At 44.6% G+C, this 27,245-nt stretch overlaps 1 protein-coding gene across 1 annotated transcript; it reads left to right on the top strand.

Annotated features, from left to right (window-relative positions):
* Positions 1 to 1,100: 1,100 nt before the first annotated feature.
* Positions 1,101 to 27,245, top strand: LOC146839472 (uncharacterized). The gene is made up of 2 exons (XM_085651529.1): positions 1,101 to 1,267; positions 21,188 to 27,245. Exon 2 carries the CDS (start codon positions 21,897 to 21,899, stop codon positions 22,887 to 22,889), a length of 993 nt encoding a protein of 330 aa, XP_085507655.1. The 5' UTR covers positions 1,101 to 1,267; positions 21,188 to 21,896; the 3' UTR covers positions 22,890 to 27,245.

The following is a 27,245-nucleotide window of genomic DNA, read 5'->3' as shown; positions in this document are numbered from 1 at the left end:
TTTTTTTCTTATACTGTGTTTTATTGGCTGCTGAGCATTTCTAGTAAAGAAATGAGAAAGCATAATCCTCGCCTCCTTGTCCTTAATAGAATTGAAAATTCTTGTCACGAATGTTAGCAAATTTTTAATTATCTTGTGGAAAGGGGTCAACCCTACCTGAGGGGACAGCATGAAAAGCACAGCAGAGTCACAGTGGGCTCTGCTCAAGCCTGCAGGATGGGGGGAGGGGCGCCAGAGGCTGGCGCTGAGCTGTCTCTTGCTGCCAAAGGTCTGGAAAGTGAGATAAGGAGGCGCAGCGGTGAAATGAAAGAACAGTGACTTGAGCTAGCCTGAAAAACCCTGGCCTTGTCACCTGCAGAGCCCAACGTCTGCCACATGTCTAGTCATCAATGAAAAGTGTGTACGGGCTGTAGGCAGAGCCCGCAAACACAAACAAAACAATACACTTACGTGTTGGCACTGCCGTAATGCATCCTCCAGGCTCTTCTTTTAATTCCCGCATTAAAGCATGCCTTATGCCAAACTGAATTTGATCTGGTGAATAAATCTTCATGGTATTTTTCTCTATTTACGTTGCTGTATACTCTGCTGTGCATTTGAAAAACCCGATGAAGTGTTTAAAAAATAAAATGAAAAAGAAATAAGCTGTCCAGTTTAATTCCACCACTAACACATGTTCTCATATATTTAATGAAATACAAAGTTTCACTTCCAGTTGGCAACTTCCTGTAAATACTCTTTAGTTGTCTGCATCAGTGTTTTGAAGATGCTCATGTGAATTGAAGCTGTAAATACTTTTCTACAGCAGCAGCCGAGAGTGAGACCCTGTACGAGGACTGTGTGTGTCTTAAAAACATCCGCATCTGTGGCATCTAAAATCATAGGTCTTTCCTGCCACAAAATGTTTGTTCGTGTGAAATGTATTCTCTCCTGGAGCCTGGAAATGGAGGTTCTGTTAGTGGCCAGTAGAGGGCGCAGCTCGCCTTCTGAGATTAATCCACTGGGAACATTATATGAAAGGGAGAAGGGTTTCCTGTTCCAGGTCAGCGGTGGCAGAGACAGCACCAGCAGCAGATGCTGACATCACTTCCGGCCTCTTCGTCTGTGTCCAGCCTGCTGCAGAGGGCAGAGGACGCCCTGTCTTTCTGTCCAATTATCTTCATCTTCAGACCCTCACAGCACCCCCAGACCCCAGATGTGCACCTGCCCCACCTCCACCCTAGGAGAAGGAGAGAGCCTGGAAATGTCTGAACAGGTTTCTGCTCAGGTAGGAGATTGTCAGCACCTTCTCCTGTGTTGGGGGGTGGGGGAGGGGGGGGGGGAGGGGGAGAGGACGGAGGCTTATCTTCTGGCCCTGTGGGTGTTTGTGGTCATTATTTGTATTAAGATCTGTGCACGGTGCTTTGCATCTTACTGCACTATCAGAAATCTGTGCATGCTGCAGTGCATTTTACTGAACTGTGAAGAATCTGTCCACACAGCAGTGCATCTAACTGCACTATGAGGAATCTGTGTCACTGCACTGCATCTTACTGCACTGAAGAATCTGAACCACTGCACTGCATCTTCCAGCACTGTGAGGAATCAGTGTACTGCACTGCATCTTACTGCACTATGAGAAATCTGTGTCCCTGCACTTCATCTTACTATATTGTGAGGAATCTGTACATGCTGCAGTGCATCTTACTGCACTATGAGGAATCTGTACATGCTGCAATGCACCTTACTGCACTATGAGGAATCTATGCACTGCACTGCACTGCCATATACTGCACTGTGAAAAATCTGTGCACACTGCACTGCATTTTACTGCACTTTAAGAAATCTGTGCATGCTGCACTGCATCTTACTGCACTGTGAGGAATCTGTGCACTACATCTTACTGCACTATGAGGAATCTGTGCACGCTGCACTGCATCTTAATGCACTGTGACAGATCTATGTACACTGCATTTACTGCACTATGAGGAATCTGTGTCACTACAATTCATCTTACTGTACTGAGGAATTTGTGCCACTGCACTGCATCTTACTGCACTGTGAAAAATCTGTTCACATTGCACTGCGTCTTAGCGCTCTATGAGAAATCTGTGCTCATTCTTTGCTCGGCTCTCGCTGTTTGTTGACTTGCCCACCTGTACCCCTGTGTCAGAAGCATGTCCCCCAGGCAGTTTACTGTCAAGGCTTCCCTGCTGCCCGTGCCCCTTTGCCCCTGTTTTCCTATCTTAGTCTAAGTAAAACTTCAGTCACTGCAATAGTTTCCAGCGGCATAGGTTGGCGTATAGCATTATCTGCTGCAGATTTTGTGTGTCTGCTGCAGGGATTGTGTGTATTTGTATTGACCTTGGGTCTGCCAGGTAGGAGGCCTTCCAAGCAGTATGTGTCTGTGTTTTTGATTAATCTCTGCAGGTTTTATATGTGTTCATGTGAACAGGGTAGCGTTGTCTTTGCAGGCTGTGTGTGTTTGTGTGTGTGTCTGTGTTGTTATGAGACACGTCTACAGTGTGTCTTTTTAAAGGGTGTCTGTCTTAGCAGATGTTGGCGACTGTCAGTCACTCTTATTGGCCTTTCCTCTCTGTACAGAAATCTTTAGGATCACTGGATGTAAGAGGGACTGCTCTGTGCAGAATAGTCAGGTACTTCTCGACACACTGCAGACGTCTGAGCAAAGTCACGTGTGAAGTTCTTCCCCATAGTTTGGTAGAATTAGGCAGGTTTGAGTGAGACTTCAGCACAACCTCCAAATGTGTGAGTGACAAAAGCACCCAAGGCTACTTGTATGATAATGCTGCAAAGGGTTACTGTGCTCTCTCGTCAGCTGTGTGTTGATGAGGATTGGACTATGATATAGGAGTCTATGTAAAGTATTCCATTCTGCTCTGCTTGTCACTTCAGCAGGAAGGGGAGAACAAGATGAACAAGCAGAAAATGATAGAAGAGGCCAGAATAGAGAAATAAGAGTGACACAGAGACAAAAACACGAAGGGTGGAGTAAAGTAGTTAATAGATATTGATCAAAATGTGAAAGAAACACGTTTGTAGGGGAGGGACTGAGAGTTCTTGAAGAAGGGCAGGAAAAGAAATGTAATGAACATTATGTGAAAATTTCCAATAGTTTAATTATATGTTGTGAGCTAAAAATGTGATTTAAGTGTGAATTGAATGTGAGTCTTCAAGAGTTATGGGTGTAATGTGCTGTTTAGTGGTACCAATAATTGAACCAACTTTAGAGCTATGGATCTGGGATTTATTCCCAATCAACAAACGGTGTAAATGAACCAAATGGAGGAATCAATGTATTTTCCTGCGTGTTACCAATTTTACCTTAGTGAGATAGCTAGGAGGTCCTAGGTTCCAACTGTCCTCCTGTATAAATAGGTTAATGTCAAATCACAAGGGGGGAGAGTAGAGGTAGGAGAGATAGGGACTCGTCCTCCACGAAGCTTGTCAAATAACCAACAAGAGAGTCCCTTGTATTGCAGAAGGAAAGCGCACTCCTTGCTAAGACTGTAAAGAAAATAAAAACGTTTTCTTTCAAATAACCCTCACCCCTTCCCCAGGTCTCCCCTCGGTGGCATGCGTCATCATGGTCCATCCCTGCCCTCTATGGACAGGGGCATGCTGCTACCTACAAATATGCGGGAGCACTTAATAGTAAAATAAGGGTGTCCCTGTACATCTATACACCTATGTGGTCTTGTTATGAAGATGGAGTGGGTTTTGGAAGTGAACGTTGTTAAAAATATCAAAATAGTGTGACAAAAACAAAAAAAAAATTCTACCCCTAAATGAGCTAGAGAAATCTGGGGACAAGCGGGAAATGCTAGACGCGTGACTACCTACTGTTTCCCTGGTTGGTCGACTAGTTTCAGGCCCTACCCCAAGGCTTTTCTTCAGGACCTCAAAGGAGAAATGATGCTCCCACTCCTGATGTTGCTATCAGCACAGTTAACCCCTTTGCTGCCAGGCCTTTTCCCCCTCCTGTGCCCAGCCGTTTTTTGGCTATTTGGGGTAGTGCGCGATGACGCCCCTGTAACTTTTTGACCACATAAGGTATCCCCGCCAAATTTGCGTCCTTTTCTTCCAACATCATGGGGATTCTAAAGGTACTCAGGGTTTGTGGATTCCCCTGGAGGGGTCACAGAAATTAGCCAAAATACAGCAACATTTTGTTTTTTTTCGGAAAAATTGGAAAAACGGGCTGCAAATGAAAGCATCTGGGATTTTCCCTGCAAATGTTATCAAAAAAGGGTTTGTGGGGTTGAAATCACCATTTTCCCAGCTTTTAGGGGATACCAGACTTTTGTCAGAAACCCAACTTTTTTAACACAGTTTTGGCATTTTTCTGGGACATAGCCTATTTTTGCTATTTTTTGTGCTTTCGGCCTCCTTCCAGTTAATGGTAGAAATGGGTACAAAAGCAATAATGGATCCTGGAAAGCTATACATTTTAGAGAAGTAGACAAAATTCTGAATTCAGCAAGGGGTCATTTTTGTAGAGCCATCAAGGTTTCTTTATAGAAACTAACAGTTAAATATAGGATAAATTGAAAATTAGTTGAAAAAAAAAGCCTTTTGTGTCAACGTTTTCACCTGTAACTTCTTCTAATTATGACAGCTCTTTGAAAGCAATATACCGTTACATCCGCTGGACATTACTGGTTGTGGGGATATATAGGACTTGTAGGTTCACCAAGAACCCGACGAACCCAGAGCCAAAAACTGAGCAGCAACTTGCAATGGTTTTTTATTATGTACCGGGTATATAGTAATTATTGTGTAAAAATTTGTACATGGAAAAATCGGTATGAAAGACACCTATGTATTTCTGAAATGGGAACAAAATATAGAGTTTAGAAACAGTAGATATTTGCACATTTCCGAAATTCGGAATACTCATACTAGCATGAGAATTATCAGTCATTTTTTAGAATGACTTCTTTTTTTACACAATATCTTTCATTTGGAAGGCAGAAAAACATCAAAAGTCAATAGGTAATAACAGTTCCTTTACAAATCTGAATTACCCTAAGTCTCCCGATAAAAATGGTACCCCGCTTGTGTGGGTAGGCATAGTGCCCACGACAGGAAATGGCTCAAAACCCAACGTGAACACACCACATTTTCATAATGAAAATGTACCTTTTTTTTGCGAAGTGCCTAGCTCTAGTTTTTGAACCCTAGCTCTGCGGGCCCCTCGGGAAACCTAGCAAACCTATACATTTTTGAAAACTAGACACCCAGGGGAATCCAGGATGGTGTGACTTGACTGATTCCCACCAGCGTCTGTTACCCAGAATCCCTTGCAAACCTAAAAAATTGTCATAAAAAACATATTTTCTCCACATATCTGTGGTGGAAAGTTCCGGACTCTGTGTGGAGCCACAAATTTCCATCCACCCCGCGTTCCCCAAAGTCTTACGAGAAAAATGGTACCTCACTTGTGCGGGTCGGCCTAGTGCCCGCGACAGGAAACGGCGCAAAACGCAACGTGGTCACACCTCAATATCGCAGTGAAAAATGACCCTTTTTTGGCAAAGTGCCTAGCTCTAGTTTTTGAACCCTAGCTCTGCGGGCACCTTGGGAAACCTAGCAAACCTATACATTTTTGAAAACTAGACACCCAGGGGAATCCAGGATGGGGTGACTTGACTGCCTCCCACCAGGGTCTGTTACCCAGAATCCCTTGCAAACCTAAAAAATTGTCAAAAATAACATATTTTCTCCCCATTTTTGTGGTGGAAAGTTCCGGAATCTGTGTGGATCCACAAATTTCCACCCACCCCGCGTTCCCCAAAGTCTTACGAGAAAAACGGTAACTCACTTGTGGGGGTCGGCCTAGTGCCCGTGGCAGGAAACGGCGCAAAACGCAACGTGGTCACACCTCAATTTCGCATGGAGAAAAATGACCCTTTTTTGGCAAAGTGCCTAGCTCTAGTTTTTGAACCCTAGCTCTGCAGGCCCCTCGGGAAATCTAGCTCACCTATACATTTTTGAAAACTAGACACCCAGGGTAATCCAGGATGGGGTGACTTGACTGCCTCCCACCAGGGTCTGTTACCCAGAATTCCTTGCAAACCTCAAAAATTGTCAAAAAAAACATATTTGCCCCACATTTCTGTGGTGTAAAGTTCCGGAATCTGCGTGGATCCACAAATTTGCTCCCACCCCGCGTCCCCCAAAGTCTTACGAGAAAAACGGTACCTCACTTGTGTGGGTCAGCCTAGTGCCCACGACAGGAAACGGCGCAAAACGCAACGTGGTCACACCTCAATTTCGCAGTGAAAAATGACCCTTTTTTGGCAAAATGTCTAGCTGTAGTTTATGAACCCTAGCTCTGCGGGCACCTTGGGAAACCTAGCAAACCTATACATTTTTGAAAACTAGACTCCCAGGGGAATCCAGGATGGGGTGACTTGACTGCCTCCCACCAGGGTCTGTTACCCAGAATCCCTTGCAAACCTAAAAAATTGTCAAAAAAAACTAATTTTCCCCACATTTCTTTGGTGGAAAGTGCCGGAATCTGCGTGGATCCACAAATTTCTACCCACACCGCGTTCCCCAAAGTCGTACGAGAAAAACGGTACCTCACTTGTGTGGGTCGGCCTAGTGCCCGCGACAGGAAACGGCGCAAAACGCAACGTGGTCACACCTCAATATCGCAGTGAAAAATGACCCTTTTTTGGCAAAGTGCCTAGCTCTAGTTTTTGAACCCTAGCTCTGCGGGCACCTTGGGAAACCTAGCAAACCTATACATTTTTGAAAACTAGACACCCAGGGGAATCCAGGATGGGGTGACTTGACTTCCTCCCACCAGGGTCTGTTACCCAGAATCCCTTGCAAACCTAAAAAATTGTCAAAAATAACATATTTTCTCCCCATTTTTGTGGTGGAAAGTTCCGGAATCTGTGTGGATCCACAAATTTCCACCCACCCCGCGTTCCCCAAAGTCTTACGAGAAAAACGGTAACTCACTTGTGGGGGTCGGCCTAGTGCCCGTGGCAGGAAACGGCGCAAAACGCAACGTGGTCACACCTCAATTTCGCATGGAGAAAAATGACCCTTTTTTGGCAAAGTGCCTAGCTCTAGTTTTTGAACCCTAGCTCTGCAGGCCCCTCGGGAAATCTAGCTCACCTATACATTTTTGAAAACTAGACACCCAGGGTAATCCAGGATGGGGTGACTTGACTGCCTCCCACCAGGGTCTGTTACCCAGAATTCCTTGCAAACCTCAAAAATTGTCAAAAAAACCAAATTTGCCCCACATTTCTGTGGTGTAAAGTTCCGGAATCTGCGTGGATCCACAAATTTGCTCCCACCCCGCGTCCCCCAAAGTCTTACGAGAAAAACGGTACCTCACTTGTGTGGGTCAGCCTAGTGCCCACGACAGGAAACGGCGCAAAACGCAACGTGGTCACACCTCAATTTCGCAGTGAAAAATGACCCTTTTTTGGCAAAATGTCTAGCTGTAGTTTATGAACCCTAGCTCTGCGGGCACCTTGGGAAACCTAACAAACCTATACGTTTTTGAAAACTAGACTCCCAGGGGAATCCAGGATGGGGTGACTTGACTGCCTCCCACCAGGGTCTGTTACCCAGAATCCCTTGCAAACCTAAAAAATTGTCAAAAAAAACTAATTTTCCCCACATTTCTTTGATGTAAAGTGCCGGAATCTGCGTGGATCCACAAATTTCTACCCACACCGCGTTCCCCAAAGTCGTACGAGAAAAACGGTACCTCACTTGTGTGGGTCGGCCTAGTGCCCGCGACAGGAAACGGCGCAAAACGCAACGTGGTCACACCTCAATTTCGCAGTGAAAAATGACCCTTTTTTGGCAAAATGTCTAGCTGTAGTTTTTGAACCCTAGCTCAGCGGGCACCTTGGGAAACCTAGCAAATCTATATATTTTTGAAAACTAGACACCCAGGGGAATCCAGGATGGGGTGACTTGACTGCCTCCCAGCAGGGTCTGTTACCCAGAATCCCTTGCAAACCTAAAAAATTGTCAAAAAAACAAATTTTCCCCACATTTCTGTGGTGGAAAGTTCCGGAATCTGCGTGGATCTACAAATTTCCACCCACCCTGCGTTCCCCAAAGTCTTACGAGAAAAACGGTACCTCACTTGTGTGGGTCGGCCTAGTGCCCGCGACAGGAAACGGCGCAAAACGCAACGTGGTCACACCTCAATTTCGCAGTGAAAAATGACCCTTTTTTGGCAAAGTGCCTAGTTCTAGTTTTTGAACCCTAGCTCTGCGGGCCCCTCGGGAAACCTAGCAAACCTATACATTTTTGAAAACTAGACACCCAGGGTAATCCAGGATGGGGTGACTTGACTGATTCCCACCAGCGTCTGTTACCCAGAATCCCTTGCAAACCTAAAAAATTGTCAAAAAAAACATATTTTCTCCACATATCTGTGGTGGAAAGTTCCGTACTCTGCGTGGAGCCACAAATTTCCATCCACCCCGCGTTCCCCAAAGTCTTACGAGAAAAATGGTACCTCACTTGTGCGGGTCGGCCTCGTGCCCGCGACAGGAAACGGCACAAAACCCAACATGGTCACGCCTCAATATCGCAGTGAAAAATGACCCTTTTTTGGCAAAGTGCCAAGCTCCAGTTTTTGAACCCTAGCTCTGCGGGCACCTTGGGAAACCTAGCAAACCTATACATTTTTGAAAACTAGACACCCAGGGGAATCCAGGATGGGGTGACTTGACTGCCTCCCACCAGGGTCTGTTACCCAGAATCCCTTGCAAACCTAAAAAATTGTCCAAAAAAACACATTTTCCCCACATTTCTTTGGTGGAAAGTTCCGGAATCTGCGTGGATCCACAAATTTCCACCCACGCCGCGTTCCCCAAAGTCTTACGAGAAAAACGGTGCCTCACTTGTGTGGGTCGGCCTAGTGTCCGCGACAGGAAACGGCGCAAAACGCAACGTGGTCACACCTCAATTTCGCAGTAAAAAATGACCCTTTTTTGGCAAAATGTCTAGCTGTAGTTTTTGAACCCTAGCTCTGCGGGCACCTTGGGAAACCTAGCAAACCTATTTATTTTTTAAAACTAGACACCCAGGGGAATCCAGGATGGGGTGACTTGACTGCCTCCCACCAGGATCTGTTACCCAGAATCCCTTGCAAACCTAAACAAGCATTTACAATGCAATGGTCTCGGCATTGGTAAAGTTAGAGCTATTGGCATTGCTCATGACATTATTTTTGTTTATGTTTTTTGTTTTTAAAACATTTAAAGAAACGGCATTGTCATGAGCAATGCCAATAGCTCTAACTTTAACAATGCCGAGACCGTTGCATTGTAAATGCTTGTTGTTTCATCTTCTCTCTTTAAAGGTTTCTCAATGACGGACTTTGTATTGCTATAGACTCGTGCGAATGATATGTACCCCATACTGGGATTGGACGGATATGGGATACATCCCCCCTTGCCATGGCTTTAGACTAGGTATGGGAATGATTCAACGCCCCCTATGCCCACCTTAGGCCAATTCTGGGGTACACAGACCCCAGTACTAGCAATACTCCAGACATGCCGCTCTGCGCCCCATCCGCTCCATTGCAGAGTTATACCGTCTGTGACGTGATGCATATGTGCAGCAAAGCCCCCTCCCCCCACCCCGAGATCTGGGGCTCTTTCATCCAGATGTGAAAGAAAGACACCTTATTGCTATTGCAAAACTAGGGCACCCCACCCTGCAAGATATAGGAACCCTTAAACAATACTGGAACCGGAGGCGTTTGGGGAATGACGGCACCCCACCTCCAGCACCCAAGGCACTCACTCACAGCATCACTCTATGGGGTGCCAGCTTCAACATCTTGGCGACCACTGAGGAAGTACTGAGGGTGGGCACATGTATGATAGGCGCCCCAATCCTCGCTCTGAATCGCTCCTGCCCTCCCCCCCCTTCCCCCTCCCCAGCCCCTTTTGCCATGGCCCATACACCTTTTACCTCGCTAAGGGCAATGAGGGAGAGATGTTCTGCTAAACCAGGGGTTCCCAACCCGGCATGCCCCCACCCCCCCAGGGGGTGCGAGATGTCATTTCAAGGGGTGCGACACTCTATGCATAATAGGAAATGTGATGTTACTTTTGTAGGAGGTGCGATGCGAACATTAATCAAACATTTCCTAGGGTGTGTGGGGCACAGAAAAGGCTGGTAACCCCTGTGTAAACCAAGGCTGTGTGTAAATGTGGGGCACTGGGACAAAGGTCTAATCGCCCTGGTCAGCGGGCAGCTCTGAGCGGGTTTAGCACATATTTGTGTCGGATTAGGGATGTCTCGCCATCCAGAGTGAAAGCCGTCTCAAAGCCCCGCCCACCTCAGCGGTCACCTCTGTGAGAGGGAGCCCCAGGTGTGAAGAGAAGAGAAATTATACCCGCACCCCTGTAATCCCACCCTACACACAACCCCCAGATATTCAAAGAGAGCAGGGGTCGGACTCCCGCCTCAGACAAATGAATGATAGCCGCCCCCTCGACCCTCTCCACCGGTCCCCACATACATGCATTCTCATTCTGAGGAAGTCCCGGACGAAGCCCCCATGCAGACCCAGCTCCAAGCTGCCCCCCCACGTATTTACTCAGTGTCCTCATCGCCATGCAACCCTTCACTCACTCCGTGTCCTCACCGCCATGCAACCCTTCACTCACACAACCCTTCACTCACTCCGTGTCCTCACCGCCATGCAACTCTTCACCCACTCCGTGCCTTCCCTGCCATGCATCTCTTCACTCACTCTGTGCACTCCCCGCCATGCAACCCTTCACTCCCTCCGTTCGCTCACCACCATGCAGTGCTTCACTCACTCCGTGGCCTCACCACCATACCACCCTTGACTCACTCCGTGGCCTCACCGCCCATGCAACCCAGTACTGACTCAGTGCCCTCACTGCTATGCCACCATTCATTCACTCTGTCCCCTCACCATCATGCAACCCTTCACTCACTCCTGTCCTCGCTGCTCTGCAATGCAGCTCCGTGCCCTCACCACCATGCAACCCTTGCTAAGAACAGAATTAAAATATGTAAGTACTTTATTTCGTCACAGACTGTTGTCTTAGGAATTCATATCGTAAAATGTGCTGCGCGTGCAGCGCGTGCTCGAGCACTTTCTGATATGACGTCGTAATCTGTTATGAGGGGCATTTGTGAATACTCAAGAGCCTTTTCTACTCAGACCTGCAACCCCATTTGCATGATAAATGGCGCGCTGTCAGTGGGATGGCAAGATGTGATTAATGTACACGTCTGCTGTGCGTCGGTGCACGAGCACTGCTAAGTGGGCCAAGCGTTGCTGGTGCACCCCAGTGAACCCGCCTCGCACTGCAGGCAGTGTGTGCAGGCGCTGCTGGTGCACCCCAGTGGCCCCGCCTCGCACTGCAGGCAGTGTGTGCAGGCGCTGCTGGTGCACCCCAGTGACCCCGCCTCGCACACCACCATGGTGCAAGTTGTCCTTTCACTGCCACGAGCAAAGGTTACCCCAAACGTATCCTTTCGGGTGTTACGACCGTCATACCAAACACCCATACATTTTTAGGTCCCACCCTTCGTAGACGTCTGCACGTAGGAACAGCCATATGCTGATGCTACCGACTAAAGCTGACGCTATCACAAATCCTTGACAATCCTCCGGGGAGCGAAACGCGTCAGCGGGTCAGGTCGCAAACTCGATGAATGCGCGCGGAGAATGAATAACGGGGGAGATTCAAAGGGCGCTCAGTGAAAGGCAACCATCCTCTGTAGAGAAGGTGAGTGAGTGACAGCAGCGAGCCCGATCGGAGGAGCAGTCAGGCACACCACCGCCTTTCTCCGAGGCAGAGAAGAAATGCCTCGGAGAAACGCAGCGTCGTTTTCGGATTCGGGGGCGTGTTTTGCTGTTGTCTCCTCTCTGAGACTTTTCGCAAAAAACACGCCCCTTGATCCGAAAAGGACGGGGCATGATTGGAGTGACGGGACCTCTTCTCCAATGGCTGGCCAGCATTTACGAGGCCAGCCAATGGAGAACAGGGGAGAAGAGGGGCGGGTTCAAGCCCCTCTTCTCCCAAGTCATTAAATCTCGGAGCGAGACTGCGCAAGCGCAGCCTTCGCAGCCGAGACCTAAAAATTGTCAAAAAAAACACATTTTCCCCACATTTCTGTGGTGGAAAGTTCCGGAATCTGCGTGGATCCACAAATTTCCACCCACACCGCGTTCCCCAAAGTCTTACGAGGAAAACGGTACCTCACTTGTGTGGGTCGCCCTAGTGCCCGCGACAGGAAACGGCGCAAAACGCAATGTGGTCACACCTCAATTTCGCAGTGAAAAATTACCCTTTTTTTGCAAAATGTCTAGCTGTAGTTTTTGAACCCTAGCTCTGCGGGCACCTTGGGAAACCTAGCAAACCTATGCATTTTTGAAAACTAGACACCCAGGGGAATCCAGGATGGTGTGACTTGACTGCCTCCCACCAGGGTCTGTTACCCACAATCCCTTGCAAACCTAAAAAATTGTCAAAAAAACCACATTTTCCCCACATTTCTGTGGTGGAAAGTTCCGGAATCTGCGTGGATCCACAAATTTCCACCCACCCCGCGTTCCCCAAAGTCTGGGTCGGCCTAGTGCCCGCGACAGGAAACTGCGCAAAACGCAACTCAATTTCGCAGTGAAAAATGACCCTTTTTCGGCAAAGTGCCTAGCTGTAGTTTTTTAACCCTAGCTCTGCGGGCACCTTAGGAAACCTTGCAAAGCCATACATTTCTGAAAACTAGACACCCGTGTGCTTCCAGGGAGGTATCGCTTGCGTGGATCCCCCAATGTTTCCTTACCCAGAATCCCCTGCAAACCTCAATGTTATCTAAAAAAAATCACATTTTTCACACATTTTTGTGTGGGAAAGTTGTGGCATCACCGGGCTCACTCAAATATCCCACCACCCAGCGTTCCCGCGGGTCTCCCGGTAAAAATGGTGCCTCACTTGTGTGGGAGGCCCAAGTACCCGTTACAGGCAAGGACCCAAAACGTAGTGATGCGACATCAACATTGCCTACCCCAAAAAAAAATTGGGCCCTTGCCTGTGAGGCACCATTTTTACCGATCTGAACCCCCTAAACTCACTAGGGGACCAGATGGTATCAGCAACCACGAACATGACTACTTTATTACTCCCCAAGGGAAACATGGAAACAGACCTACCCTTTTGTTGTTTACTTTTGCATGCCCATGGTGAACTCAAGAAAGATACGAATTTTCTTTTCAAACATTTATTGAAACAATCGTATTCTTGTGTAAAAAGAGTGTGCTGCAATTATCAGGCAAAACAAACAAAGCAGTGTAACCAACATTACAAGAATGGTGTAAAAGACAAAGATGTAATGCTTTCCCTTTTGAGTCCACTTTGGTTCTCCCTTAGTTTTGTGTTTTAGGCTCTGCATAGCCACATATAACACATTTGTGTTTGTGATATTATTTTGAGAATACGCTGTACGCTTTTGTTATTCAAGGACTATTCTTGGGATTTCATCTACACATTTCACACAAGGTGCTTGGAATACATAACAGCATAGTGTACTGTTTTCTTTGCTCGTCCAGCAACAGCTCCTTACATTTAGACATAACACGGTCGCACAACTGCAACTCCAGCACAATAGTTTATGATATAAATGGTGTTCCGTCCCCTTGGGGGCAGAGAGGAGAATTCCGGCAGAGCGGACTGTTCTGGAATGACAGCAGTGCCCGACATGCAGCCCTGCATAAACTAAGTTTACACTTGTGATCCCGACCATCTTACTACTTACACTAGGTATGGGGTCTTAGGCCAATCCCAGAGATCGCAAATGTATCCCTATGCTCACATAGTAAGGGTAGAACTAGACACATATTTAATTTGCCATGGTTGAGATGCTTGTCCTATACAATCAGTTAGTAATTCTAATAACTTTTAGTTGCATCTGCCTAATAATCGCAGCACATTTGCTTCATAATAGAATATGATCGTTTCAATAAATGTATTGTAAACTTTCTTTGTGTCTTTCTTATGTTTACTATGGGCATGCATGAGTGAGTAAGTGAGTAACACAAGGGGAAGATCCGTTTCCACAGTGCCCTTGGGGAGAGAGGGTCATGTTTGAGGTTGCTGAAATCACCTGTTACTCTGGAAAGATTAGGCGTTCAAGTGAGGCACTCTGAGCTGCCAGGATGGAGCCGACAAGTACTGACGTTGTAGAGAGACTCAGTCCCTACACTCTGACATTCTGTCGCCCTAACAAACAGTTCTGCTTTACCAACGGAATCAGTGCAACAAGTTCACCATTATAACATTACTGTGTGGTTATATGATTATATTATTCTACTCCTACCTAACACTATCTATACGATTGCTGGCATAGTGGAAGTACCCTTTGCCAGATACCTTGGGATAGCTTAAACTGCCATACCTGACTAAGATGTATCACAAAGCCAGCCTGTGTAGAATGGTTAGCCTCCATCTTTTTTTGCATCAGTCTTTGTGTGTGTGTTAAATTTTAAATCAAAAACAATTCTGTTGTGTTTAGACATTTCTAAGGCCCACGGTTTGATTTTAAAACCTGCTATTTCCAATCAATGGCATAATTGTTCTCAGTTGACTTTGTCCATGCTGTAAGAGAGACGTGTCATTAAGTGTAACATAGAATGCATAAGATACAATATTATTTAAAGAATATATGTGATTTGACCATGCTGTCAAGGCATTGTCCACAACAGCCAATGCAGTTTCCAAATTAATCCTGTCAATTTATCTAAAGCGTTCAACGGTTTCCACAGTTCATTGTAAGTGGTGTATATGAATCTTTTGGAATGTGGTGACCTAGGACTCAACAAGAAATCTTGTAAACCCATGTCATCAGAAAGGAAATATAGATGTTCCGTAACTGCAGATAATGTGGAATGTTGTAACCATTGCTATGTTGAAGCAGGTTCTGATTATCAAAAAGGAGAACAGCGAGGCTTGGCAATCGGGAACAGTTTACATTTAATTAAACAATAATGGCCAGGAACATCAGCCACATCTCCTACAGCTGCGTGCTGAAATTCCCTTTGCATTAGGTACATGGCATGCTTTATTCTGTACGCCCGGTGCAATAAAGTGAAGCTTGTCCCCCTTTGGGCAGGAAATACTGGTACAGTGGGTCATAAATTGTGTCTTTACATGCTTGATTCCCTCTGATAGAAGGGACCATAAATACCAACTGAAAGTCACATTCTGAGGTGGTCCAGGTGGCTGGGTGTGTTGTGTGTATTATCTCGCTTACTGCTAGGCATTGTTTGGGCTTTATTTGATGAGTGCAACTGACTGGCTGCTCTGGAATCGTCCTTAGCCGGAATGCAGGCTCTCTGCTGTGCATTTATTTGTGTTTATGAGTGTGTGCATCTGACTTGTTTCTTTAGGTATTACATCCTGGGGCCATATGAGATTTACTGCTGCAATCTTCCAGGTGTGTTGAGACTTGTTCCATATCTCGGGCCAGATGGGCGACCCTATTTTGCATGCGCAAATGGATTTGCGACCCGTTTGCGCATGCAAAATACAATAGGGCCATGTACAAACCCTATGTAGCGAGTCACAATTTTTTGCGACTCGCTAAATAGGATTTGAGACTCTTTATTAGGAAGGGCCGTTCCAAGGGGGTCCCTTCCTAATAGCGACTCGCTATCTTATTTAAGAATGTTTTGTGACCACAATTGCGGTTGCAAAACACTTGTAATTTACCATCCTCTTCAAAAGGGTGGTAACCCATTCACAAACGGGAAAGGGTCCCCGTTGCAAATGCAGGGGAAAATATTTTTTTGCGAGTGCCTCATGAATATTCATGAGGCATGAAATTTGTGACCCCATTGGGAATCGCTAACAGTGTCTCAGACACTGTTGTACATGGCGGTTTCCGACTCTCAAATTGCAACTTCCAATCGAGCGCAATTCGCGAGTCACAAATTGTCATGGTAGTACATCTGGCCCCTGGTGTCTCCATCACATGAAGTGCTAGGGGTGAACAGAGGGGGGAACAACCATTACAACGCAACTTTTACAACGCACTGCCATTACAACGAAACTGTTACAACGCAAATGCTGTGACAACGCATGCCATTACAACGCAAGTCTTTACATTGACTTGCACTAGATGGCGTGCTAACATTAAAAATAGTGTAGTTTACTATCCAAACACCTTCCCTACTGCAACGTGGACTGGAGTTAGAATAGTAAATTACCCTTTTTTAATGTTAGCACGCCATCTACTGCAAGTCGATGTAAAGACTTGCGTTGTAAAGACTTGCGTTGTCACAGCATTTGCGTTGTAAAAAATTTGTTGTAACAGCATGCGTTGTAAAAGCATGCGTTGTAACATCATACATCCAACAGAGGGGGCTGTGTTACGTTGATCGGATAAAGTGTCACTCTGAAACCGTAACAAGTGTTTTATGGTGAATTTAGGTAGCGCAGGCAACAGTTGTTCTGTGGTGTGCTGGACTCCTAAGAGCGGGATCTTTCTATAAATTAATCCGAAGCTAACATTCCCCCATCTAATTGAGTGTCTTGAGCATGGACGGTTCCTCTTTCTGGCTTGTGGTACGAGCGTTTCCCCTGGCATTGGCTGTCCTAATCAGGTGTATTCCCACTGTTTTCTGGGTAGCCTTCTTCACACAGGCACATATTAGTTGTAGGTTGCAGCACAGCAAGAGCAAGATTACAACCACTGGTAACAAGGCTTTGCATAAGTCTGCGATCCATAAACAAACCTGTGTACAAATCTATGTTTGGGGCACCACCTTCTTTAATCATGACCTGCTGTAGGTTGACAGTGTGCCTTTGTATAGGTTTTTCATGGGGATGAAGGTACAGCAGTTTGTACCTATCTTGGCGCATACACACCCTTCCATTGTGTTCATTAAGTCCAACACATGCCGGTGCTGCATCACCAGGAGTAAGATGGTGCGCATTTTTTCTTTCTGTTGAGGCCATCTTCGGTGGTGTTCATCATTTTCAGCAGTTCCCACCTGGTGATCTGCAGCCACCGAGAGTAGGCCTTGGTTTGCACGGTGGAGAAGCGGGTTGAACCTCCTACACATATTGGCGCATCGGTGAAGAGCCAGACCTCTTCAGAAATGTCTTGAATCTGTCCAAACCAAAGTACCCAGCTGACCATCTTCTGCATACTTGGTGTAGAAGCGGGGTACCTTTGCTGATGGGATGGTGATGCAGTGCAGAAATATTACTCCGGGTATGACCAATGTTGCCGTGTAGAGGGTGACCAGTGAGCAGACCCCTCTCTACTCTGGGACGAGCTGGCTGTAGGCATGGGCGCTGCATTACCAGTATTAGTTCATCATGGTGGAGGTGCCCCACTGGATATCATTATTATAGGTTATAGTTATACTCTTGCATTTTACTGTCCCCCTGCCCCCCCCCCCACGACGGGCATTGTCCCTTTACCCCTAAAACACAAGGAATACACTGACAGCTACCTGACTACACTGAGTTTCTTCTTACCTTCTATCCATATGTACCATCCTGTCTCTGATTTCCAGGGGTCTTGGCATTGCGTCAGTAGAGTGTCATTCAACCTACCTCTACACGATCTGTTGTCAGTTTTGTTCCCCAAATTGATGGCTCTGCAGGTGAAGTGAATATTGCGGTCTCTATTTGGGCTCAAAGAAATCTATTCTGAGCCAATTCATCTCTGCTTCCCAACTTTTGAGCAAGCTCCATTGGCTACCTATTGGAAAGCGCTCAAAGTTCAAAGCCCTATGCATCTCTCACAAAATCTTATGCAAGCAAGGAGCACCCAGCCTAGCTGCCTAGATGCAATTTTCAATGCCCTCAGAATACTATTCTCTGTCAGTGCATCCACATCCCTCGCCACAGCAGAGCCAGAACAGGAGGTTACTCCTTCCATGTCCTAGCTCCGACCCTATGTAATTCTATGCCTCCTAACCTTAGAAAGATTCAAAATCCTTTACTTTTCTCCAAACAGACTGACGATTTTGCTTCTCTGCCTCTGTGATATCTTCTGACACCTGGACCCTCATCTTCTCCCCAAGGCAGGCAACCTCCAGGTGTTTTGCTTTCTAAGGCTCTTCACCCCACCCCCGCTTGTAAAGGGTCAAAGTGGTAGCACCCATGCACTAAGTGCCCTTATCAGCTGCGGAAATAAGAGACGGTGTACACCAATACCCAGCCCAGTGAAGGCCTGAAACAGACACAAAAAGGAATGTGTGCTACGTGTTCACCTCCTCTATTTGTACCTCATAAGGAGCTACCTGTGCACTTCCTCCATTTGTATGTCCCGGGCAAGCTTCTTTGTTGATGCTTGTGATCCTTGTACTGTCAACCATGGCATTGACTCTCTTTTTATCAATGTTATGTTAAAATTGTTTTTGTTATTTGAGATGGATATTGGTTCATTGTATCTGAGATGTTTTGGTTTCCGTAATTTTATATATTCTGTTTTGAACTTTAATGTGGTATGACACCTTTCAGTATCAATAAAAAAAAAAAAAAAAAAAAAAAAAAGGAGCTACCTGTGCACTTCCTCCATTTGTATGTCCCGGGCAAGCTTCTTTGTTGATGCTTGTGATCCTTGTACTGTCAACCATGGCCGATGTCTGCTGTGTGCATCAAGTCACTCCCCTGCTTTAGTTGTCAGTGAACCATGCTGAGCGAGCACACAGACATAAGGGAGTGTTGCAGGGTTTCTGCACATACACAGAACCATGTGCAGGATTATGGGACCTCGGTGTATAGGGGCTAAGCCTTCCTACCACCTTAGTGCCCACGAGCCCAGGACTGACTAGCTATAGTGTCTCACTTGCTCTCCTACTCACAAACGGAGGAACCAATGATAAGACAACCAAGAACACAACACACCTTTTCTCTCACATTCTCATCTTGTCCACAATAAGATCAGACTAACGTGCTCAAAAATGCAGTATACGTGCCACAACCAGCAGCAACATGTATAATATCAATACAGTTAGCATTGCAGCAAGGCAATGTATCATAAGGGGCGATGTTATGTTATAATGACTGTGGATAAAGGACTATAAGGCCTAACCACCCTCCCCTTTGTAAGCAGAAGTATTATTATATAATGGAAGATCTCTGGGCTTTGTCAGCAGACCCCATACCATAGATCGCATTTCTACATCACAGGTACATGTTGCTCTTCTCCCTGGAAAGGTCCCTCTCCAAGTGTGTGTCACCCAAACGTGGAAGTACAAGCTTCCAGCAAGAACAGATGCCTTGGTATGTTTTGTCTAAGATGCTAGGGCCTGGCCAGAACAGAATAACAAGAGTCTGTGTTTATCGGCCTTGCTCACAATGTTCAAACTAAACTCCAGGAACAGACAGAGAACAAGCACAGCAGAGAGTTCTCATGTGAAAGGCATAAACAGAGTTTCGTAAAAATAAAGGCATGTAGTGTTGTGCGCAAAAGCAGCATCATGGCTACCGGGCTCATGCTAACTAAAAGAGGTCGACAATGACTCTAGCACCCACGTGACAGGAGTATGGAAAGTGATGAACACGGAATAAGGTAAAGCTGAATTTAAGAAATGGCCAAAGGTTTAAATGCTACACTCACCCTCAAGCAACGGACATCTTGTCCCACTCTGCCAACGCCCCAACCACCCACAGAGTATCATGCTGGCAGCAAACGGAATTAAATAGAACAAATGGTTCAATCGGGTTTATACAATTGCTTAGAGTAATATATTTACTTTAACAAACCAAAGAGTATTTATAGCACATACAAAGAAACGAAAACACCAACACGAGAAATAGATTTAATCATATATTGTAAAGGGTATTGAATACCGCTGGCTGTCACAAATACAAATTAAATTGCAGGAAGACAATGAGTGACTGTCGTGAGAGAGTGACATATAGTGAATAGTGAAATGAACAGTACGCTATATACATGACAAATACATTGGTGACATGAAAGAAGGAAGAAAAAAAAATCTTTAAAGTATTGTCCTATATGATTTTACACATAGAATGCGAGACCTATTGATGAATCAAATCGTGATCAAGAGAACTGTGTGGACATATGTTAGATGTCGACGTTTCGACCCTGGAAGCAGCGCACACTGGTATGCATCAGAGCAGGTCTTCCTCAGGACTGTGAACGGAGGAGTGGACAGCCACAAAGCAGACTCTTCAATGAATGAGATCAGGAATTTGGAGGCGTGAATCAATTCCAAGGTTAAACTTCACTAATGTTCAAGTTCGGTAGTAGTACTGCAATCAGGAGAGTTCTTCCTAACTGCAATGGCACTGTTGCTCAGAGGATCTCTATGGGCTCAATTGACATCCAGCAGCTGGTTGGAGTCACATGTTGGGAGCCTTGACTAAATATTCAGTGATGACAAAATAGTTGTGTGTCTTCCAGGAGCAGCGCTCGTCCGTCTGACCGCTTCTTAGACTAGTTAAAGAAAACATAAGACATTAAGTCAGATACCATGGTAAGGTAGAAAAAGACAAAAAGCACACACTTCTTGGCAGCAGGGATATCGAAGGTATATCACTGGCAGTGATTGAATCTCTGTTATAAATGCTGCAATCTTCCCACAAATGATTGGACGAACCCCAGGTAAGTGCAACGATAACTTAACAAACAGAAAAGTAAAGACAGGAGTTGGAACTTCAGCTGATCCTATGTGAACAGGAAAGTATTGTCAAGAACAGTGTGAATGGAGCTGCATTTGTTATATACTTCCTGAAGTGTTACCTTTATTACATCTTGAAGAGTTTCCTTTGTCATATTCTTCCTGAAGAGTTACCGTTATTATACACTTCGTAAAACTGAAGCAGCATATCCTGATTCATCTCTTTTTCCACAATGTCTTCTTGTTTAAAGGAAATCTTGACCATGTGCGTCTTCCTAAATCTATACCTCTAGCGAATGGGTGCTCCGTGAGTGCCCTTTCTTTACTAAGTTACTCTGTAAACACTGGTAAATCACCTCCTTTTCTGAATTACGATGTGGCATGTTCAATAGAACATTTAGTTAAATATCTGTGTATGGTAAAATGTATCTTGATTACTTTCAAAAATGGTAAAGAAGAGATGTCTTTTACAAATATTTAAATATTGTGTATTTACATTCTCTTACATTTCCATTTAGTGATAAATCTCTTTACATCCAACAGGAAACCAGCCTTGAATGCACAAATGATTATGAATAATGACAATAATCGTGTAAATCTCCAAAAAGCCGTCAGAAAAAATGAGCTCCAATATTCAGGTAAAGAGCTGCACAGTCAGAGACTGAGGAACCTGAACATAAACTGATAGATCCTGGAAGAAGCAGTCAAGAGCAATTCAGTGGATGTAAGAACCTGAGCTGAAGAAATGACCTCTAGAAATATAACACAACAACAATAACTAACTACTGCCTGTATAAACAAGTCTCAAAGCTTTGATCATTGGATCGGTGTGAGGTGTGAGGTGATCGGTGTGAGGTGGATACAGCATTGCTCTGTTTCCTGTAATGATGGCAGACCACCATTCAGTGCGCTGGTTATATTGTAAACTATTTCTGGCTAAACCACAGGAGCAAGAGAAAAGCACAATGGAGTGGAGCCAGACAACTGAAGGATAAAGGAAAGAGAGAGTCTTTGATCTACAACAGACTGTCCCAATTTGCATCGACCTGAAGGAAGACTAATCTTTACCCATAAACATGCAACACCATTATACAATCTAAAGACATAACCACCTACAAAGAAGCTTTACTTTCCACAATTATAATACATGTCGTTGGTGAGTCTTGTATTTCGTTGTGAAATCTGAAATCAAGCATCCAACATACCACACATTTACAGAGAATGTGAGAATAACACAAGTGCTTTATCAACCATGTTAGCTCTTCAGGAAACACAGTCATGGGAAGCAAACAATTATAAACCCGACCCAGAGACACTAACCAAGAAAGAAGAATCAAACACATGCAGCAAGAACTTTAGTTTGTCATCACTACTAAAGAGCCATCAACAAACACACACAGGAGAAGCAACGTGCAAATGCAATGAATGTGTGAAGAACTTTAGTCAGTTAGCACTCCTAAAAGATCATCGGCGAACACACACTGGGGGAAAACCGTACCATTGCACTGAATGCGTGAAGAGCTTCAGTCAGTTATCACAACTCCAAAGACATCAGCGAACACACACTGGGGGAAAACCGTACCATTGCAATGAATGTGTGAAGAAATTCAGTCGGTTGTCACATCTTCAAAAACATCAGCGAACACACACAGGGAATAAGCCATTCCAGTGCAGTGAATGTGTAAAGAGCTTCAGTCAGTTATCAAATCTTCAAAGACATCAGCGAACACACACAGGAGAAAAACCATACGATTGCAATGAATGTGTGAAGAAATTCAGTCAGTTGTCACATCTTCAAAAACATCAGCGAACACACACCGGGGAAAAGCCATTCCAGTGCAGTGAATGTGTGAAGAGCTTCAGTGAGTTATCACAACTCCAAGTTCATCAGCGAACACACACTGGGGAAAAGCCATACCATTGCAATGAATGTGGAAGTTCTTTTAGTCATTTCTCAACTCTCAGGATTCATCACCGAACACACACAGGAGAAAAGCCATTCCAGTGCAGTGAATGTGTGAAGAGCTTCAGTCAGTTATCACACCTACAAGAACATCAGCGAACACACACTGGGGAAAAGCCATACCACTGCAATGAATGTGGAAGTACTTTTACTCATTCCTCAACTCTCAGGATTCATCACCGAACACACAGAGTAGAAAAGCCATTCCAGTGCAGTGAGTGTGTGAAGAGATTCAGTCAATTATCAACCCTGCGAAGACATCAGCGAACACATACAGGGTAGAAACCATACCATTGCAGTGGATTTGGAAGTAGTTGCAGAAAGGATTTTCAGCTAACTACAGGGATTAGTGATAACACCTATAAAAACAACACACTTAAATAAGTTTAACAAGCACAGACTGGAGAATATTTGTAGCTGGTTTTGGTGCTTGGCCATTTTGTGCAACAACTGGTTCAATGACAGCTGCTAGAGAACAACGTCCAAAGGCACAAGAAGTCAAAGTAGGAAAATGTGACCTGTAACTCTGAGAGTTAATGCTTGCAGTGCACAACATTTACCTCCGAAGCCCTGACGTGGGAAAAAATGATGCTTATTTTGATCATCACATGCATATGTAAAAGCACCCACCATAGTGGCACTTCCTCAGCGGTGTCCAATATCAAGCTGGACTCTTGGCAAATTTGCTGGCTCACCACTGACTATGTAAATGATTCACGGTGAGATTAGTTGTATATGAATATATTTTAGACGATTCTTATTTGCAAAGAATCACCCAACTAACTCCTAACTGGTGAAAGGACAGAATCAGTGCATGATGGCAGAATTATTGATCAGAGAGAGAGCTGTTGAAAAGTTTAGTTCTGAATAGGTTTCTGAAAACTTGATGGTTAGGTAAAGATTGAATCTTGAGCAGTAAAGAATTCCAGCTCTTAGAGTCCAGAACTATCGACTCCCTGCTTTACATTTCTTGAACCTTGGCACTGGAAAATACATCTGGATTCAGCAGTAAAGGAACACAAATGATACAGATTTTTGACATAAATGATATTCATGTTTGTGTTTACAAGTAAAAAGAAACACTTGTTTTATAAACTGCCGGTGAATGAATGGACATAAAAAGTATGTGCTGCCTCATGAGCAAACATTGAATCTTTGTGATGCCGTTGGGATGTCCTCAGACCACAAATAAGATAGATCGTAGCATTCTGAATCATCTGTGTTATATCCTATACTTCCTAGTCCTGGCTGCTCAGCCTGCATGAGTGTGATGTCATGGAATGTTGGGAGTGTGTGCATGCTTTGAAAGAGTGATCAGTTAGATTGAATGGGGCTGAGCAGCAGGATGCTGCTCCCGGTGGGGCAATCCTGTACCATCTTACTTGAACAATAAATCTACCTAACTACATCCCTGGCTCCTGGTATACTTATGACGACAGTACATTTCTTCAGTTACAAAAATGGCGACGATTTTTAAAAGAACCACGCGTGATGAACCAAGAAACAAGGAACTGAAAGAAGGAACTAAAAGAAGATGGCCAGTGTCTGAAAAGAAGCCTGAAAATTAAGCCTGCGCAACGCCTTGGATGCCCCACCGGTGTCTTTTCCAACAGACAGTCCACAAAGGTATGTGTTGGGCGTTAGGCAATAAGTGGCTTGGGTGGCTTGAAACCTGCCTGTGCAGTTAAGAAAAGCACATAGAGGAGTCATGCCTACAGACTGCATAAAATGAACGTTTTTTTGCTGTGTGATCTTGAACTGAAGCTATTTAAATTACCTGATGTTTGAAACCTGTCTACAGACTGCATAAAACATAAGTTTTTGCTGTGGAATTTTGAACTGAAGATTTTTAAACCATCTGATGTTTGAAACCTGCCAACCTACAAACTATTGGTCTTGGCGTGTTAACCTGCCTGGAAAATATTTGAAGTCAATTAGAAATATTGAAGGGAGGCGCGTTATGGATTCTGTTATGCACTGCATGCCACATGGAGTAAATGAGCAGTATTAGATTTTTTTTTCAACTGCTGGCACCAAGAAAATGTTTGAGCAGCGTTTATTTTTTAAACCGTGCATGGATGTTGGAACACTTACTGTAGCCTTAGCTGACTGTCTGCATTTTAAAGCATTCCGAAATCGGGGGCATGAGTCGGGTCCCGTGAAACGTTTGGCAAAGTTTCCAGGGTGGTGTCAGATGACCATCTAATCACTAAAAAGAGAAACTGAAATGCTCGGAGTTACAACCTGAACAAAAAGAATTTCACGCTCACATTTGGGGGAGTGCTGTGACAGTCGGAGTGTGAGACTGACTTGCGGCGGAGGACTCAACGAACAGAAATTGCTTTTGTTTATCCGGGGGCATTCGTTTGGTAAAACTTCAAACGCATGGGAAGGATTGGTGAGCATCGCGCTGGCTTTTGTGAATTGTGACGGACTTGTTGGCATTTTTAAAAAAAAAAAAAAAAGAAAAGGGGAACCAAGACGTGAGTTAAATGTTTTTTTTTTCAACTCGATTCAGACAAACTCATGAAACTCGATGCATAAATGTTACCGTTCATGCGCTATTATTCAAAAGTTATAAACGAATCTGGTAGAACTTGACTGAGCAAGCTTCTTATGATTCAAACTTACATGAATGCATGTCTGGAACTTCGAAGCGAATTATGCAAGCCAACATTCTCTAGAGGATTCTTCTTCCACCACACTGTGATCCGTAGCACGTTCGGCGTGAGTTACAAATGATTGTTGTCATCACGTGGAGGTTGTCATGGTAACGTTCAGAATGAAAAGCTGTCCGGCCTCCTTATCTACGGCATGCCGGGTGCGGCAAAACTAACGTAGAAAACGTCCTAATGCTAAAGATGCCTGTGCGAAGTTTGGGAGATTTCAAGGTGACTGTTCCTGCTATAAAACAATGGCGCAAGAGCAATGAACTGGGTATCGTTCAAAAGTGATTATTTCCCAACAGTGGCACTGCGCTATTATGACTCGTGATAGTCGATTTGTGAATCCATATTTTGAACTAGTGTATTGTTTCTCGCAAGCCTGTTTTCTAATTTTCCCTGTCACCTTCCGAGTTGATAGTGAATTAGTTTTTATGCTATTTGCGTTATGGTTTGTGTAAGAAGTCACTCACCTGATGTCTTAATTGATTTGAATTGGTTGTGTTTATAGCCATTCAATTGTGGGGCATACTATTAGTAAGTTTAGGACGTGCCACTTATGTGGTAGTGAGTTATACATGTGAGTGGCAATAGTGAATGGTATGTGTGGGTGTTATGGAAGGCTATTTCGCCTTGTGTGTTGTTTTATGTCGTTTTGAATTTTCAGGTATTTGGTTGTGTTAAGTTTGTGAGTGAATCTTCAGTGCGGATGTGATAGGCACAATGGATATGTGCATATTTTAACTATAAGGTACACATACATTTCCAGGTGTACAGTGTTTCTTATGTGCTAGTATTTTGTCTATTTCTAGATGTAGCCCGTGTAGTATTTATTTTGTTTTGCCTCGCACGTCATGGTTGCGTTGGGAGTGTCCTTCACACGTCAGGGTTGTGTTGGGAATGTGATTTGCCTCGCACGTCATGGTTACATTGGCAGAGTCCCTCGCACGTCATGGTTGCGTTGGGAGTGTCCCTCACATGTCAGGGTTGTGTTGGGAATGTGATTTACCTCGCACGTCATGGTTGCGTTGGCAGTGTCCCTCGCACGTCATGGTTGCGTTGTGAGTGTCCTTCACACGTCAGGATTGTGTTGGGAATGTGATTGGCCTCGTACGTCAGGGTTGCGTTGGCAGTGTCCCTCGCACGTCATGGTTGCGTTGGGAATGTCCCTCGCACGTCATGGTTGCGTTGGGAATGTCCCTCACACGTCAGGGTTGTGTTGGGAAGGTGCTTTGCTTTGCACGTCAGGGTTGCATTGGCAGTGCACTAGTTTTTAATTTGTAATGTTTGGCGTGCATTATATTTGTTTTGTTCTCTCGCACATCAGTTAGTGTGCGTTGTTACATGTTTTTCTTTCATGTTGTTAGCAGAGGGAGATAGGTGTGTTGTGATGTTCTTCTGGGTGTACTGGGTAAGTGTTTTGAATGCATTGTCTGTGAAACACATGCCATATTTTGTGATTGCACCCTGCATGAAACATGTGCAAATTTTAATGTGATTTTACATGTTTCATACCATTCTATATGAAGAACACTATCATTTATGCTATATGTTCTTATGTGAACTAGAGAAAAATCATTTATCTCTTATCAATTTATTTGATCTTGTCGATTTAAATATCCGAGAATGCTAATTGATTGATATTGGGATCTAAGTAAGCATTTACCTATTTAATGTGATTTTCGTGATTTAATTGATTTTATTTCCTAAGTAACAAATTGTGATATTGTTCCAGCAATTTGTTTTTGTTGTTTTTTGTTGTTAATTGTTTCTAAAGGAAGGAGATATGTTATATCCTATACTTCCTAGTCCTGGCTGCTCAGCCTGCATGAGTGTGATGTCATACAATGTTGGGAGTGTGTGCATGCTTTGAAAGAGTGATCAGTTAGATTGAATGGGGCTGAGCAGCAGGATGCTTCTCCCGGTGGGGCAATCCTGTACCATCTTACTTGAACAATAAATCTACCTAACTACA

This window comes from Triturus cristatus, chromosome 4_1 (genome assembly GCF_964204655.1).
Source record: "Triturus cristatus chromosome 4_1, aTriCri1.1, whole genome shotgun sequence".
Lineage (NCBI taxonomy): Eukaryota > Metazoa > Chordata > Amphibia > Caudata > Salamandridae > Triturus > Triturus cristatus.
Note: the sequence above shows the minus strand (reverse complement) of the source record. Positions and strands in the feature narration are given on the sequence as shown.